The 15,786-nt window shown below is 38.7% G+C and overlaps 1 protein-coding gene across 1 annotated transcript in view; it reads left to right on the forward strand.

Annotated features, from left to right (window-relative positions):
• The first annotated feature begins 4,359 nt into the window (after positions 1-4,359).
• The window catches only part of map3k5 (mitogen-activated protein kinase kinase kinase 5), a 50,073-nt gene continuing 38,646 nt past the window's right edge, over positions 4,360-15,786 (forward strand). The window contains exon 1 of the mRNA XM_058056869.2: positions 4,360-5,134. Within this exon, the coding sequence (XP_057912852.2) occupies positions 4,708-5,134 (427 nt within the window). The 5' untranslated portion in view covers positions 4,360-4,707. The remainder of the gene's footprint in view (positions 5,135-15,786) is intronic.

Here is a 15,786-nt window from a genome sequence, read left to right on the forward strand (position 1 = left end):
TTTGCAGTCTGTTCTTAAAAATAAACTTTTGACTAGCATTTTTGCAGTAGATTCTTGAAACAGCAGAAAATAAGGATCTTTGACTGTCATTTGTGCAGTTGGTTCTTAAGAACAGCAGAGCATTGATGTCATCAAAAGGATCTTTAACTAGCATTTTTTGCAGTATGGTCTTACAAACAACATAGCACTCCTATTGTAATGAGGATCTTTAACTAGTCTTTTTGCAGTCTGTTCTCAAAAACAGACCTTTGACTAGCATTTTTGCAGTAGGTTCTTGAAACAGCAGAAAATAAGGATCTTTTACTGTCATCTGTGCAGTTGGTTCTTAAGAACAGCAGAGCTTTAATGTCATCAAAAGGACCTTTAACTAGCATTTTTGTAGCTTGTTCTTACAAACAACAGAGCACTCTTATTGTAATGAGGATCTTTAACTAGTATTTTTACAGTCTGTTCTTAAAAATAGACTTTTGACTAGCATTTTTGCAGTAGGTTCTTGAAACAGCAGAAAATAAGGCTCTTTGACTGTCATCTGTGCAGTTGGTTCTTAAGAACAGCAGAGCATTAATGTCATCAAAAGGATCTTTAACTAGCATTTTTTGCAGTATGTTCTTACAAACAACATAGCACTCCTATTGTAATGAGGAGCTTTAACTATAGTCTTTTTGCAGTCTGTTCTTAAAAACAGACCTTTGACTAGCATTTTTGCAGTAGGTTCTTGAAACAGCAGAAAATAAGGCTCTTTGACTGTCATCTGTGCAGTTGGTTCTTAAGAACAGCAGAGCTTTAATGTCATCAAAAGGACCTTTAACTAGCATTTTTGTAGCTTGTTCTTACAAACAACAGAGCACTCTTATCGTAATGAGGATCTTTAACTAGTATTTTTACAGTCTGTTCTTAAAAATAGACTTTTGACTAGCATTTTTGCAGTAGGTTCTTGAAACAGCAGAAAATAAGGCTCTTTGACTGTCATCTGTGCAGTTGGTTCTTAAGAACAGCAGAGCATTAATGTCATCAAAAGGATCTTTAACTAGCATTTTTTGCAGTATGTTCTTACAAACAACATAGCACTCCTATTGTAATGAGGAGCTTTAACTATAGTCTTTTTGCAGTCTGTTCTTAAAAACAGACCTTTGACTAGCATTTTTGCAGTAGGTTCTTGAAACAGCAGAAAATAAGGCTCTTTGACTGTCATCTGTGCAGTTGGTTCTTAAGAACAGCAGAGCTTTAATGTCATCAAAAGGACCTTTAACTAGCATTTTTGTAGCTTGTTCTTACAAACAACAGAGCCCTCTTATCGTAATGAGGATCTTTAACTAGTCTTTTTGCAGTCTGTTCTTAAAAATAGACCTTTGACTAGCATTTTTGCAGTAGGTTCTTGAAACAGCAGAAAATAAGGCTCTTTGACTGTCATCTGTGCAGTTGGTTCTTAAGAACAGCAGAGCATTAATGTCATCAAAAGGATCTTTAACTAGCATTTTTTGCAGTATGTTCTTACAAACAACATAGCACTCCTATTGTAATGAGGAGCTTTAACTATAATCTTTTTGCAGTCTGTTCTTAAAAACAGACCTTTGACTAGCATTTTTGCAGTAGGTTCTTGAAACAGCAGAAAATAAGGCTCTTTGACTGTCATCTGTGCAGTTGGTTCTTAAGAACAGCAGAGCATTAATGTCATCAAAAGTAGCATGTTCTTACAAACAACAGAGCACTCCTATCCTAATGAGGATCTTTAACTAGCATTTTTGCAGTAGGTTTTTGAAAGCAGCAAAAAAAAAGTCAATATTTGACCAGCAATTTTGATGTAGGTTTTTAAAAACAGCAAAACAATCCTGTCATAGAGAGGATGATTGACTAGCATTTTTGCAGTAGGTTTATAAAAACAGCTGTGCATTAATGTCATGAGGAGGACCTTTAATAACGAGCATTTTTGCAGTACGATCTTAAAAACAGCAGCTAAAGAAGATCTTTGACTAGTGTTTGTCACAGTCGGTCTCGAGAGCTTTAAGGTTCGACCCCAGGATGCAGAGAGCAGGACCAATAGCAGGTAAATTATGTTTATTGCGTGCAATAATTGCAGCAGCAGGAAAAAGCTACTCAGGTAGCTGACGGACAAACGATAATGATCCCACAAAGGGAGAAGCGCACACCTGAACTAAGTAGACCAATACAAATTAGGGACAGGTGTGGGTGGCCATGGCAACGAAGGCAGACGAGGCAAAACAGGAAGTCCAATACAAAATAAGTCTCCAAAACGGAAACCAAAGCCCAAGAAGGTAACTCAAACTCAACCTGTCACGTGGGAACCCACACAGGCCGTGACAGTGTTTTTGCTGTAGGTTCTTAAAAACAGCAGTTTGTGCCATAAAGAGGATTTTTAAATAGCATTTTTGCAGTATTCTTAAAAACATCAGCACTCTTGTGTCAAAATGATTATCTTTTGCAGTAGGTCCCTAAAAAAAGCTAAATGATCTTTGACTAGAATTTTTGCAGTTGGTTCTTTAAAACAGCAGAAAAATAAGTTTTTGTGTTGGGAATGTGTGTAGTTAGTTTTTAAAAATAGCAAAACAATCCTGTTATATAGAGGATCTTTGACTGGCATTTTTGCAGTAGGTTGTTAAAACAGCAGACAAAGATCTTGGACTAGAATGTTTGCAGTAGGTTCCTAAAAACAGCAGAAAAAAGATCTTGGACTGACATATTTGCAGTAAGTCCTTAAAAACAGCAAATCATGGGGATCTTTGACTTTTTTTGCAGTCGGTTTTCAGCAAAGTATTCCTGTCATAAAAGGGACCAGCATTTTTGCAGCAAGTACTTCCTGTAAACCTCCTGTCATAGAGCATATCTTTGATAAATATTTTTGTAGTAGGTTCTCCAAAAACAGCAGAAAAGGCGATTCTCTGTTGATTTACTTTCTTAATTAAGCTGGCTGAAGAGTTTGCGTCGCTATTGTTGTTTTTCTGTCTGTCAGCAAGCGATTCGGTTTTTCTTGGATTCTCACCCTCTTTGTTGTGGGTGTGTCCATGTGAATAGTGACGAAGCAGGAAAAAAGAGGGGGGGACATAATTATATATCATAAAGCATATGATGTGGTTTCATGGAAATGCATAGTGGAAATGAAGGTGCTGCGGGTACACCTAGAATTTTTTTTAAAGACAGCCTTGTGTAGAAGTTGACGTAAAGCTTTTTGTGCGTATGAAGTAAACAAATGTTAGGTCTTTGGCGACATCTAGCGGTAAGAATATGAAGCGACTAAGTACGTTGGATGAGTTGAGCCTCTTCCAAACATATCACAAGCACAACTTAGAACAACACAATAAAATAAATAATAATAAATTATAAAATAACTAAAATATTTAAAATAACTAAAATAACAAAATTAACTAAAATTAATGAAATAAAATAAAATAACAATTTCTGCCAGATAGAAAAAGAACAAGAAAAGGTCTGATTTTTACGACAATAACGTAAAATTATGAGGAAAAATAATATGATTTCAGTAATTTTAACTAGAATAGCATATTGTATTATATAGCATATATTGTGAAACAGAAACAAAACAACAAATAAATTGGTCATCCAGACAATAAAGTCATGACAATGAGGTGAAAATGTACAGAAGAAAGTCGGTGGTGGGGGGCAACAAAAATGTGAAAAACAGTTGTAATTTTATGGGAATTTTGAGAGGAAAAACCTCACAATTTTACAAGAATACTCGTAATATTTTGAGGAATTATTGTGTTGGGATTATTGGAAAATGAGGTTGAGGAAAAAAGTTATTTTATAAGTCACAAAATAAGAAGAAAACTTACAAATATAATTTAAGAATAAAGTTGAAGTGAAAATGAAATAATGACATAATCAAGTTTGGACACCCCTGCTTTAGTTGACCTTTCCCCTTGTCCTCGAGCCTTGCCACATATGGACTGTAATACTGTTATCCCACCACTAGAGGTCCACCTTGAAACAGGAAAGAGAGAAGCTGCTCATTTAAGCCACTACTGTAAACAACTTTGTGGATATAATATTAGTTTTGTTTTTCTGTCAAACTACACATTGCGGTTGCGAGTAAAACAGTTGAATCCCTGCAATAAACTTACATAAAAATAGTGTAGAAGATTACACCGCCGATGAGTGTTGTGATCCAAATAGCGTTTATTATTCTATTATTTATAGTACACCAGTTAAAATAGTTGATATATTAACATGAAGTGGGTGTGAGTTATGTACTTATGTTGTTATGGAGTGGTACCCCTTTGAGAGCCTCACACGTGGTCCTCGTGTCTCCGCCCACACTTAGTCGGCTTCCTGTTGTCGTCTCCGCCCACCTTCGAGTAAGAAGTCAAGCGAGATAACAGTGGGAACTGTAAAGTCACGGCGTCGTTTTGTGCACTTTCTCCCTGCTAGAACGTCGATTCTCGTCGTGCTTCTTAGGCTGGCTTTTGCACAACTTGCGTGGATCTGCCACCAAAGGCCCAGTGAGGAATGCACGGTGAAGGTTGCTTTTCCTGTGTAGTTTTTGGTAGAATCGCCGTGACGTGGGTGCACACACACCGTGCAAAGGGTGCAGCATGGCTTATGTGTGAAACCCTCTCCAGGCTGGCACGGTGTGACCAACTCCCTCCGCCGCGCGTAAGCACCGTGCGCTATGGAGCTCCCACGGCCACGCTGCTCCTCTAAATCCGCGCTTTAAAGACACTCACAGACAACATGAGTCAAGAGCAGGACGGGATTTCCTTGCCCGTGCCTTGCTTTGGGGCTCGCCCCGCTAGAGAAGGGGATGTTGACGTGGAGACCACCACGCGTGGGGGTGCAGGAGCCTCATGTGCCCCGATTCCAGCAGCGGGGACTTTCTGGCAGGATACCCTCGTGGGAGGCGCAGGGCTCAGCCACACTTCCGGAAGCTGTGCAATGGACGGTGGTGGTCTGCTGTCCACGGGCAAGTCGTGCAAAAGCAGGCCGGTTAGTGTCGCCTATGTGCTCAACCACGAACCTACCGTGCAGAATAACGCCGAGTGCATGGCCCTGCAATGCCTGAAGGACGCGTGTGCTACAGTGGGCAGCAAACTGGAGACCGTCCACTTTGGGAAACTGGATTTTGGGGAGACCGCAGTACTGGACCGCTTCTATAACGCAGGTATGATTTTGTGTTATTTTGGTCGAAGTGCAATGTCATTACCGATGACTGCAAGGTGCAGGAATGCTTTCCTGTAATTATAAGTGTGAAAGGTCTTCTTTTTGCTGCAGGACAGGTTGCTCTCTGCCCAAGCAGTCAGCTTTTCATGTCACTACTCGAAGCTGCAGCCTACACACATGGTTGTTGATGTCAGTGAACGTCACATTTACTGTATGTACTCTAATTCTTCCATGAATGAATTCACATCATTACCATCAAACACTTCCAGTAGGTGAAGAAGGATGTTTCCTCTTTCCAAAGTACACTAAGGTTGATGACAGTCTTTTCCAGGAAGCTGATCCAGCGCCATATTTTTCAAAGTCTATGCCAGTTAAAAAGGCTTTAAATATTTTTAAGTATCCCTTACCTTTTTACCTGAGCCCCCAAACAAAAGAACATGCTTAAACCTTGCAATGTTTGCAGTGTTTTAACTTTTATTAAACAATGCAGCTCATTTAAAAAAGCTTTTAATATTCTTAAGTGTCATACAAGTGTAAAAAGAAGTTCATTCAATTTTCTACCTGTGTTAAAAAACATAAGAATATGCTAAAACCTTGCAATTCTTGCAATATTTCAATTTGTATTTTATAATGCAGGCCATTCCAAGAGGCTTCTAAACATTCCTTGGTGTCATACAAGTGTAAAAAGGAGTTAATTCAATTTTCTATTTGCCCATATTTTTAAAAGTCTATGCCAGTTAAAAAGGCTTTAAATATTTTTAAGTATCCCTTACCTTTTTACCTGAGCCCCCAAACAAAAGAACATGCTTAAACCTTGCAATGTTTGCAGTGTTTTAACTTTTATTCAACAATGCAGCTCATTTAAAGAGGCTTTTAATATTCTTAAGTGTCATACAAGTGTAAAAAGAAGTTAATTCAATTTTCTACCTGTGTTAAAAACGTAAGAACATGCTAAAACCTTGCAATGTTTGCAGTGTTTTAACTTTTATTAAACAATGCAGCTCATTTAAAAAGGGTTTTAATATTCTTAAGTGTCATACAAGTGTAAAAAGAAGTTAATTCAATTTTCTACCTGTGTTAAAAACATAAGAACATGCTTAAACCTTGCAATGTTTGCAGTGTTTTAGCTTTTATTAAACAATGCAGCTCATTTAAAAAGGGTTTTAATATTCTTAAGTGTCATACAAGTGTAAAAAGAAGTTAATTCAATTTTCTACCTGTGTTAAAAAACATAAGAACATGCTTAAACCTTGCAATGTTTGCAGTCAATGCAGCTCATTTAAAAAGGCTTTTAATATTCTTAAGTGTCATACAAGTGTAAAAGGAAGTTAATTCAATTTTCTACCTGTGTTAAAAAACATAAGAACATGCTAAAACCTTGCAATGTTTGCAGTGTTTTAACTTTTATTAAACAATGCAGCTCATTTAAAAAGGCTTTTAATATTCTTAAGTGTCATACAAGTGTAAAAAGAAGTTCATTCAATTTTCTACCTGTTAAAAAACATAAGAACATGCTTAAACCTTGCAATGTTTGCAGTGTCTTAACTTTTATTAAACAATACAGCTCATTTAAGGAGGTTTTTAATATTCTTAAGTGTCATACAAGTGTAAAAAGAAGTTAATTCAATTTTCTACCTGTGTTAAAACATAAGAACATGCTTAAACCTTGCAATGTTTGCAGTGTTTTAACTTTTATTAAACAATGCAGCTAATTTAAAAAAAGCTTTTAATATTCTTAAGTGTCATACAAGTGTAAAAAGAAGTTAATTCAATTTTCTACCTGTGTTAAAAACATAAGAACATGCTTAAACCTTGCAATGTTTGCAGTGTTTTAACTTTTATTAAACAATGCAGCTCATTTAAGGAGGTTTTTAATATTCTTAAGTGTCATACAAGTGTAAAAAGAAGTTCATTCAATTTTCTACCTGTGTTAAAAACATAAGAACATGCTTAAACCTTGCAATGTTTGCAGTGTCTTAACTTTTATTAAAAACAATGCAGCTCATTTAAAAAGGCTTTTAATATTCTTAAGTGTCATACAAGTGTAAAAAGAAGTTCATTCAATTTTCTACCTGTGTTAAAAACATAAGAACATGCTTAAACCTTGCAATGTTTGCAGTGTCTTAACTTTTATTAAACAATACAGCTCATTTAAGGAGGTTTTTAATATTCTTAAGTGTCATACAAGTGTAAAAAGAAGTTAATTCAATTTTCTACCTGTGTTAAAACATAAGAACATGCTTAAACCTTGCAATGTTTGCAGTGTTTTAACTTTTATTAAACAATGCAGCTAATTTAAAAAAAGCTTTTAATATTCTTAAGTGTCATACAAGTGTAAAAAGAAGTTAATTCAATTTTCTACCTGTGTTAAAAAACATAAGAACATGCTAAAACCTTGCAATTCTTGCAATATTTCAACTTGTATTATACAATGCAGGCCATTCCAAGAGGCTTCTAAACATTCCTAGGTGTCACACAAGTGTAAAAAGAAGTTGAACTCAATTTTCTACCTGTGTTAAAAACATAAGAATATGCTAAAACCTTCAACTTGTATAATCTCAAAGAACCAAATCACAGAATGAGAACCAGATTATTTATTCCTGACAACACTACCTAATACAGACGTCCGGGCTTATCTGCAGTCCCTGTATGCCTACAAGTAAGAGGGTCTTATTACAGCACAGCTGCAAAAAACACCCATTTGAGGCTGGAGTCCTGATGCTGGAGTCCTGGACCAATCAGCTTTCGCCACTGCCCTTGCTTGAACCGCTTTCATGGTGTTTCTCCTTTCGTTTGTTCGCTGTGGCATCAAGGCATCTTTCCTTTGCAAGGGGCATCAAGGCTTCACTGGGGCACCAAGGCGTCTCGAACATTCTGCTTTTACTTTGTTGCAAAGCAAGCTCTCATATGCGTACTCGATGTTTCCAACTTAACTGTCAGTTGTCACATTAGTCCTCTTTTTTTGTGTGTTTTGCTTTTATCTTTAGCTAACAAAATTTGAGCAAATACCTTCAATGCCGACGGAGAGTCCTATCAAGCTAATGGGAATGGGACCAAAAACAGGAAGTAGTTAATACTGAAGCAAGTGCTGACCACAGCCGATACAGTAATAGAGTAGTGTGGTCCAAATAGATGTTGATGATCAATAACGACAACAAAAACCATAAGCGACAGTACAAGGTACTAATACAACAGTTAATCTTACCATCACTGCCAGTACCAACACTGTAAGTTCCCTGTTTTCATTTGTTTATCTTCTTCTGAACATGACTGGAAGTGTTTCACAATTCACATGGGAGGGCCGATGAGGCCTTTTTTCCCAGAAGCACGCTGTATCTTCTTGTGCAGACTACGTTGCCCTCTTCCTGCAAGAAAGGCCTGACAAAGAAATCCCACAATGAGTTCCTGGCTAGACAGTGGCTTATTTATGAGTCTGTTCATTCCGATACACGGGTCGTCATAGTCAAATGCAACAACAACGAGAAGAAGAAGGTGTTGGCCTTTTTTTGTGTCTATGAAGGTCACATGGTCCTACTGTATGCACGATGGGCGACAGGGAGACGGCGGGAGGAGGATGTGCAAACCTTGAGTATATATACACAAGCAAAGCTGCAGAAAGTGGAGGTTGCACAGCTGTCACGGTACAGACAGGACCTCCCCCAGGGCTTAACAGGCCTAATTTGGATCAGTAGTGAACTGTTGAATTTCATAGATACCCGTATAAGATGGTCATTTCAAACTTTCTTGAAAGATCCTGAGGGTTATGGAACCAAAAAGCCGAGATAAAGACCTCGAAAAATATCACCAGCCCCGAGTCAGGGGTCCGATTGGTTGTCCATTTGTGGTGGCCAATGCCATAGATTAATAATATATTGAAACAGTAGAAACCAAGTCTGCTGATTCATCCAGCCTGAATTGGTGTGAGTCACGTTTGTCTTTTAACGGAAGTATGCCTTCCAAAAACCTACCTTTGTGACTAACACACACCGAGGGAACAAAGACAAAGAAATATTTTCACTTTGATGGACAAGTAGCACGCCGTGCTTTGTTTTGATGGCGCCGTGTTGCCTGTGGCCACGGCTTCTGTGAAACTGCAGTAAATCCGTCATCGGGAACACCTGCCCAACAAGAACAAACAATTTGCAAATGACTTCTCATTTGCATGTGAAGGTTGAGAGATGTTCCATGGAAAGATGATAGCATGCAAATATGCCTCTTGGATGATGATGATTGATAACATTAATCAGGGGTGTCCAAACTTTTTCCAGTGAAAAATGAAAGGATGCAAGGGCCACATTGATATTTTGTAAACATGTAGATATGCTAATAAAGTTTTTTATTTTCCAAAAAATTCTCTAGGTTTTCTGTGCGTGTTATTGTGTGTAGCTGCTCTATAGGAGAACACAACTATTATATTAAAAAATATAATAGGTTCCCTTTAAAAAAAATACATCAAATTTTTAATAACAATAATTACATTAGTCATGCCCGATATTGGCATTTTTTATCAGACATCCCTAATTATAATAAATATTTCATCTTTGCTTGACTTAATTTTCCTCATAATATTAAGAGATTATTCTTTTAAAATTACAGCTTTTTTTCATGTCTGCTGTTTTTTTCATTTTCCAACTATTTAATCTTTCTTTCTTGTAATTATAACTTCCCATAATATTTTGACTTTATAATGACTTGTAATATTATAATTACCCTACTTTTCCCCCAAAATGACAAACTTTATTGCAACTTTAAAAAAAAATTCATTAATATTTCAACTTTATGCTACAAAAATAACATTGTTTTTCTTCATAATATTTCAGCATTATTCTCGTAAAATTATTTTCTCTTAATATTTATACTGCTGTTTTTTGGGGTGGCTCCTGGACTGCACTTTGGACACCCTTGGCATAGCTCAAGGAAATGTAAAAATATTTTAAGCATTTTATCTGTTTGTTATTGGAGAAACACAATATTCCCTTTCAGTCAATGGTTGCACATATTGTTTCATTTCTGTAGATAATTTCACATTATTTGATTTGGTGTCTTATCAACGGCGTCTTTCCATTGACTCGTGCACAGAATTTTGCATTTGTGGCTTTATGGTGTCAGGTCACTGCTGTGGAATGTAGTAGACTTTATGACTCGGTCACAGCACGGCATTAGCGCTAGGTTAAAAGTCCTTATTGTCGATGCATATCTGTAATTCCCCCACAGCACTTCCTTCTCATCATTGTTCTGTTTGTCTCTGAAATCCCGTCAGCTGGCTAAGTTGTTTATCCACCCTCTTGTTGACTCTGCATGCTCAGATGCGTGTCAGGTGAAAAGAGCACAAGGTCACAAGGAATTAGCCCTCGGGATACTCCAGGACGGCACGTGTGTGTGTGGGGGGGGTGTTGTTAAGTGGACGGGATGCACCAAAAAGGGTTAAGTACGAAGAAGCAGCATCAAATACAAGTTGAAGAGGGTGTTTACCGGCTTTTCACTTAGTTAAAACCCAGTTTCAGTCCACTTTAGAAAAGGCAGCAGGTGCACGTTGCCACAAAACAGTGGAGGCTGAAAGTGCTGAGTCATGCAACGCTCTTCTTGTGTGGGTACTCGGGTGAAGAGAGTAAATCTGACATTGCGTAATCTTGTAAAAATGTTATGTTGAAGGTAGTACGGTCGTTTTATGTCACGGTTGCCCTCTCACTGTGGCTCCCCCTACAGTTTCCTAGTGTAAATAAAGACTGTAGAATAAGCAATATTACTACTACCTATAAAGACTGTAGAATAAGCAATATTACTACTACCTCTACTAGTTAACAAACTGGTTACACTTACCACCTGGTTATCACTGCTGTATAACATTTGAGGCTACTAGACAAGAAATAAACACACCTCAAGGTACAGCTTTGTTGTTGTGGGTGATGCATTCAGTGCAGCTTGGTTTTTGGAATTTCCAATAGTTCCAATAGATCTGTGGAGTAAAAAAAAAAAAAAAGTGGAGTAAATATCCTCGTTAAACACGGTTACTTGTACTAACACGACATTAGAGGTGTCCTGGCTGGTCCATAAGCATTTTATAGACCACTAAGAAAATGTTAGAGAAAGAATGTTAAAGAAAATGAAAAAATAAACACACATGCTAATGTTAGCTTACCCTGTTTACCTGTAAATACAGGACACGCTAGTCGTTGTGGGTGATTCTGAGTGATAAGTTCAATGCAGCTTGGTTTTTGGAATTTCCCATGGCAAATAAACTTGAGTGGTGGAAAAAGTGTCATAAATATCCAGTTAAAACACAGTTGCTCATACTAACACGGCATGAGAGGTGTCCTGGCTGGTCCATATGCATTTTATAGACCACTAAAGATTGCTACAGTGCTTATAAGATACACAAAAAAGGATTGACACAAAAAAACACACATGCTAATGTTAGCTAACCCTGTATTGGGTGATTCAGAGTGACGTGTTTAATGCAGCTTTGTTTTTGGAGTTTCCTTTGACAATTAGACCTGAGGAGCTGGAAAAGAAGCATAAATATAGAGGTTAAACACGGTTGCTCGTACTAACACGGTATGAAAGGTGTCCTGGCTGGTCCATACGCATTTTATAGACCACTAAAGATTGCTACAGTGCCTATAAGATACACAGAAAGGCTTGACATAAACACACATGCTAATGTTAGCTAATCCTGTGTTGGGTGATTCTGAATGATGTGTTTAATGCAGCTTCGTTTTTGGAGTTTCCTTTGCCAAATAGACCTGAGTGGCTGGAAAAGCGGCATATAGACCACTAACGATTGCTACAATGATGATAAGATACACAGCAAGATTTGAATAAACTAAAATAAACATGAATGCTAACATTAGCTTAACTTGGTGATGTACCTTAGCTCTGGACAACTGCTGTGTTATACTCTATACTATGCTATTTTTTTTTTTTTTTTTTTTTGCTGCTTGAGTAAAATTAGTCTCATTACGGTGTCCACATTCCAGGAAGTAAATACAGGAGACCTTTGTGGTCCTCCATTGTTGGTGTTTGTTAGCCTGACAGACGTTGCTAATGCTAACTGGTCCACTTAAGTACATATATGATCCATGGTCGCCCTGACACTGACAAGGATGCTATTGTCTCCCATCAAAATGATCATTTCAAGGTAAGACTGCTGTTGTAAACGTTTTTCTCGTTTCATATTATCTACATACTGCATTGTATATAACTCTGGGAAAAACTGTTGATTTTGTTAATACTTGGGTTGTTTATATTGTTTATTTTTCTATATTGTGTATTTTGTACTGCGTAACTGATTCTGTACTCTTGCTGCTATGCAATGCAAATTTTCCCACTGAGGGACGAATAAAGGCATATCTTATTTTATCTTATCTTTAGCATTGCAAAGAAAGGAAACAGGAAGTGTACAGTACATCAACACAGCATGTAAGTGACTATTCCTGCAAATCCACACTGTTGTACCAGCGCTAGTTTCTCCACTGAATACTGGGGATGAATTGACATTCTGTTCTCAGCTCCCCCTCCCTTTCATGGATCCAGGGTTCAGTAAGGTTGTAAAATACCTCAGTGTGTGGAGCTGAGGTTTCAAAAACAAAAAAAAAGCAACTGGTAGCATGGCCACATTTACTGCATCATATGCTTCTGGTTTTTTTTTAGCACACATAGAAGAAAGGAAGCATTCATCTATTTGCCGGGTGCTTATGGCCTAGATCAATTTTATGGAAATGTGTCCTTTCCTTGTAGGTTGCCTCACATGTAGCTGACTGTGGATTGGAATGTGCATGTCAGGTGTCGGCAGCACGAGTGTTTTCAGGACTCTTTCTATGCGCTACTTTCAGTTACACTTTCTGTTGATGACTCAAAAGGGGCATGTTGGCCTTTTTCATACCTGCAGTGAATGCAACATAAAAATAGACCGTGCATGTTGCAAAAGTCTTACATTTCTTGTGCTTTAAGTGCAAGTTTGTTCATATACTAGCTTAAAGATATCCTGCTATTTGCAGCAAAGTAAGAGCACCACACCTATTACCGCTGCTCCTGGAAATTTGGCAGAGACGTTACTGTCTCAGGGTTTTTTTTTTTTTGGAGTGTGGGAAAGAATTTCCAGTAGGGCACGGAGACAGTAAATCCACTGTGTATTCAGCGAGGGACGAGCTCCAGTGCAATCTTCCCCTGGAGCTCCCGCACCCCTTTACTCCATTAGTTATCAGGCTCTTCAGCTAATCACGAATAGTTCAATCTTTTGCATAGTTTCCATGGTTACAACATCTTAGGTACTTGATTGGAACAAGCGACATATTTGCATGGGGTGCTGTAAAACTGCAAGCTGGTGTTTTTGCTGGAGGGCTTTGACAATGGCTGCAGGTTTGGTATCCACACAATATGATCATCGGGTAAGCTGTGTGTAATTACACAAGCATACATTATTTATTTTGCTGCTTTAGCGGTTTATTTCTTGACAATATATTTGTTGTACTTTGTTGTACCCCCGCAAACTGTCAGCCTCAGAATTGGACTACCTCATAATTCCTTCGTCACACATTTTGTCAGCCTCTCTTTCATTTGTTGTCGCTCTCTGTGTCACTTTTGTACCGATCTGCAATGCTCGTTAGCGTACTCGTTAGCGCCTATGCCTCCAATTGTCATTGAAGTTGAACGGCTGGCGTGGTAACGTGGAAACTAGTAATTCTACTCTTGATCAAACTCGCTTAAGATTTATCAGATCAAAACACGATCACTGCATGAGACTTCAAAAAGTGATATCAGCGTCTAATTAAATTCGACTGCAGCTGCACTCTAAGCATCATGGGAATTGTAGTTCTTTTTTTAAGCCATAAATTAGCCACATCACTGTATAAACCACAGGGTTCAAAATGTGAACACTGGGAATTGTGGTTATAAGGGGACTAGGAAATGATAAATATGACATCATATTTCTGAACAAGAATCATAATAATAGGCTTTGTTGAGCATATCAATGTGTCGTTAATATCATTAATTCATTCATTTTCTACCGCTTTTTTCTCACGAGGGTTGCGGGGGGTGCTGGAGCCTATCCCAGCTGTCTTGGGGCGAGAGGCGGGGTACACCCTGGACTGGTGGCCAGCCAATCACAGGGCACATATAGACAAACAACCATTCACACTCACATTCATACCTATGGCCAATTTGGAGTCGCCAATTAACCTAGCATGTTTTTGGAATGTGGCAGGAAACCGGAGTACCCGGAGAAAACCCGGAGAGATGGCCGAGGGTGGAATTGAACCCTGGTCTCCTAGCTGTGAGGTCTGCGCGCGTCGTTAATATGAGCTTCAAAATCAGAATCATGTATTGCTTAGAAGACATTTGTTTGCTTACAGTAGAGTGTGTATTCACACTAGCTGTAGGGAGTTTGCTTGTGTCCAAATATTCTCGTATGTACACTCCTTGAAGTAAATGGAGACAAATCCATGCAGTCCACTCCAACTGGGGCACCACCGCTGGGAAAGCGGAACCTTCTACAGGAGTGCTGCTGAGAGCCAAAAAGATTTTTGAAGTGTTTTTGCCTCTGCTGTTCTGAACAGTAGGCGAGTGAATCGATTTAGGCTTGATAAGCCGTAGCAGGTCGAAACTGTGTTCCTTTTAGTCTTTTAACTTGACGTGGTCTGTCTTTCTTATTCAAGTATCAGTGAGGACAACTGAGGTGAACACGTGATGTAGTGCTTCTAGCGACTCAAGTTACCGTCTCCACACACAACCCTTTGCGATGCATTCAGATGCTTTGGTGAACTCTGCTACAAGCATAATAAGTGATTGTGAAAACACACAGAGGTGAAAGGAACAAGTAGATCTACATGAGATACGAGCTCTGTCTCTCTCGCTGGCCGCCTTTTACGTCAGAAGGTGCACTCAAGAAGCAGACGTGTGAGGGTGTTATAGGTGCTTGTTTGGAACATTTCTTGATACGCCGCATGGATGCACACAGACATAGAACAGAGGATATGTTGTATACTTAGAACAAGGGTTTTGTGATGACACAGCCCTGAGGCTTGCAACAAGTATCTCCTTCCCGGTGGAAGGTACGAGGATATACGTCAGGCTCTAATCAGATATACACGCAGAAATGATCACAGTCATTCATTGGTTGAACTGAAACAACTGTTTCCATAGAAAACAATGTCTATCCAATGAATCTGTTCCAGACACCCAAAAACACAGGACACTATTAGCTCATTTACCACTTTTTATAGATTTCATGCAAGGAGGAGGAATATTCATTCATTCATTCATTTTCTACCGCTTTTCCTCACAAGGGTCGCGGGGGTGCTGGAGCCTATCCCAGCTGTCTTTTGGGCGAGAGGCGGGGTACACCCTGGACTGGTTGCCAGCCAATCACAGGGCACGTATAGACAAACAACCATTCACACTCACATTCATACCTATGGACAATTTGGAGTCACCAATTAACCTAGCATGTTTTTGGAATGTGGGAGGAAACCGGAGTACCCGGAGAAAACCCACGCATGCACAAGGCGAACATGCAAACTCCATACAGAGATGGCCGAGGGTGGAATTGAAACCTGGTCTCCTAGCTGTGAGGTCTGCGCGCTAACCACTAGATCGCCGTGCCGCCCCGGAGGAGGAATATGACAATTGTAACTAGTTCATGGTGTTATATTT

This window comes from Doryrhamphus excisus, linkage group LG19, assembly GCF_037039965.1.
Source record: "Doryrhamphus excisus strain RoL-2023G ecotype Guam linkage group LG19, RoL_Dexc_Guam_v1.1, whole genome shotgun sequence".
In the NCBI taxonomy this organism is placed as follows: Eukaryota; Metazoa; Chordata; class Actinopteri; order Syngnathiformes; family Syngnathidae; genus Doryrhamphus; species Doryrhamphus excisus.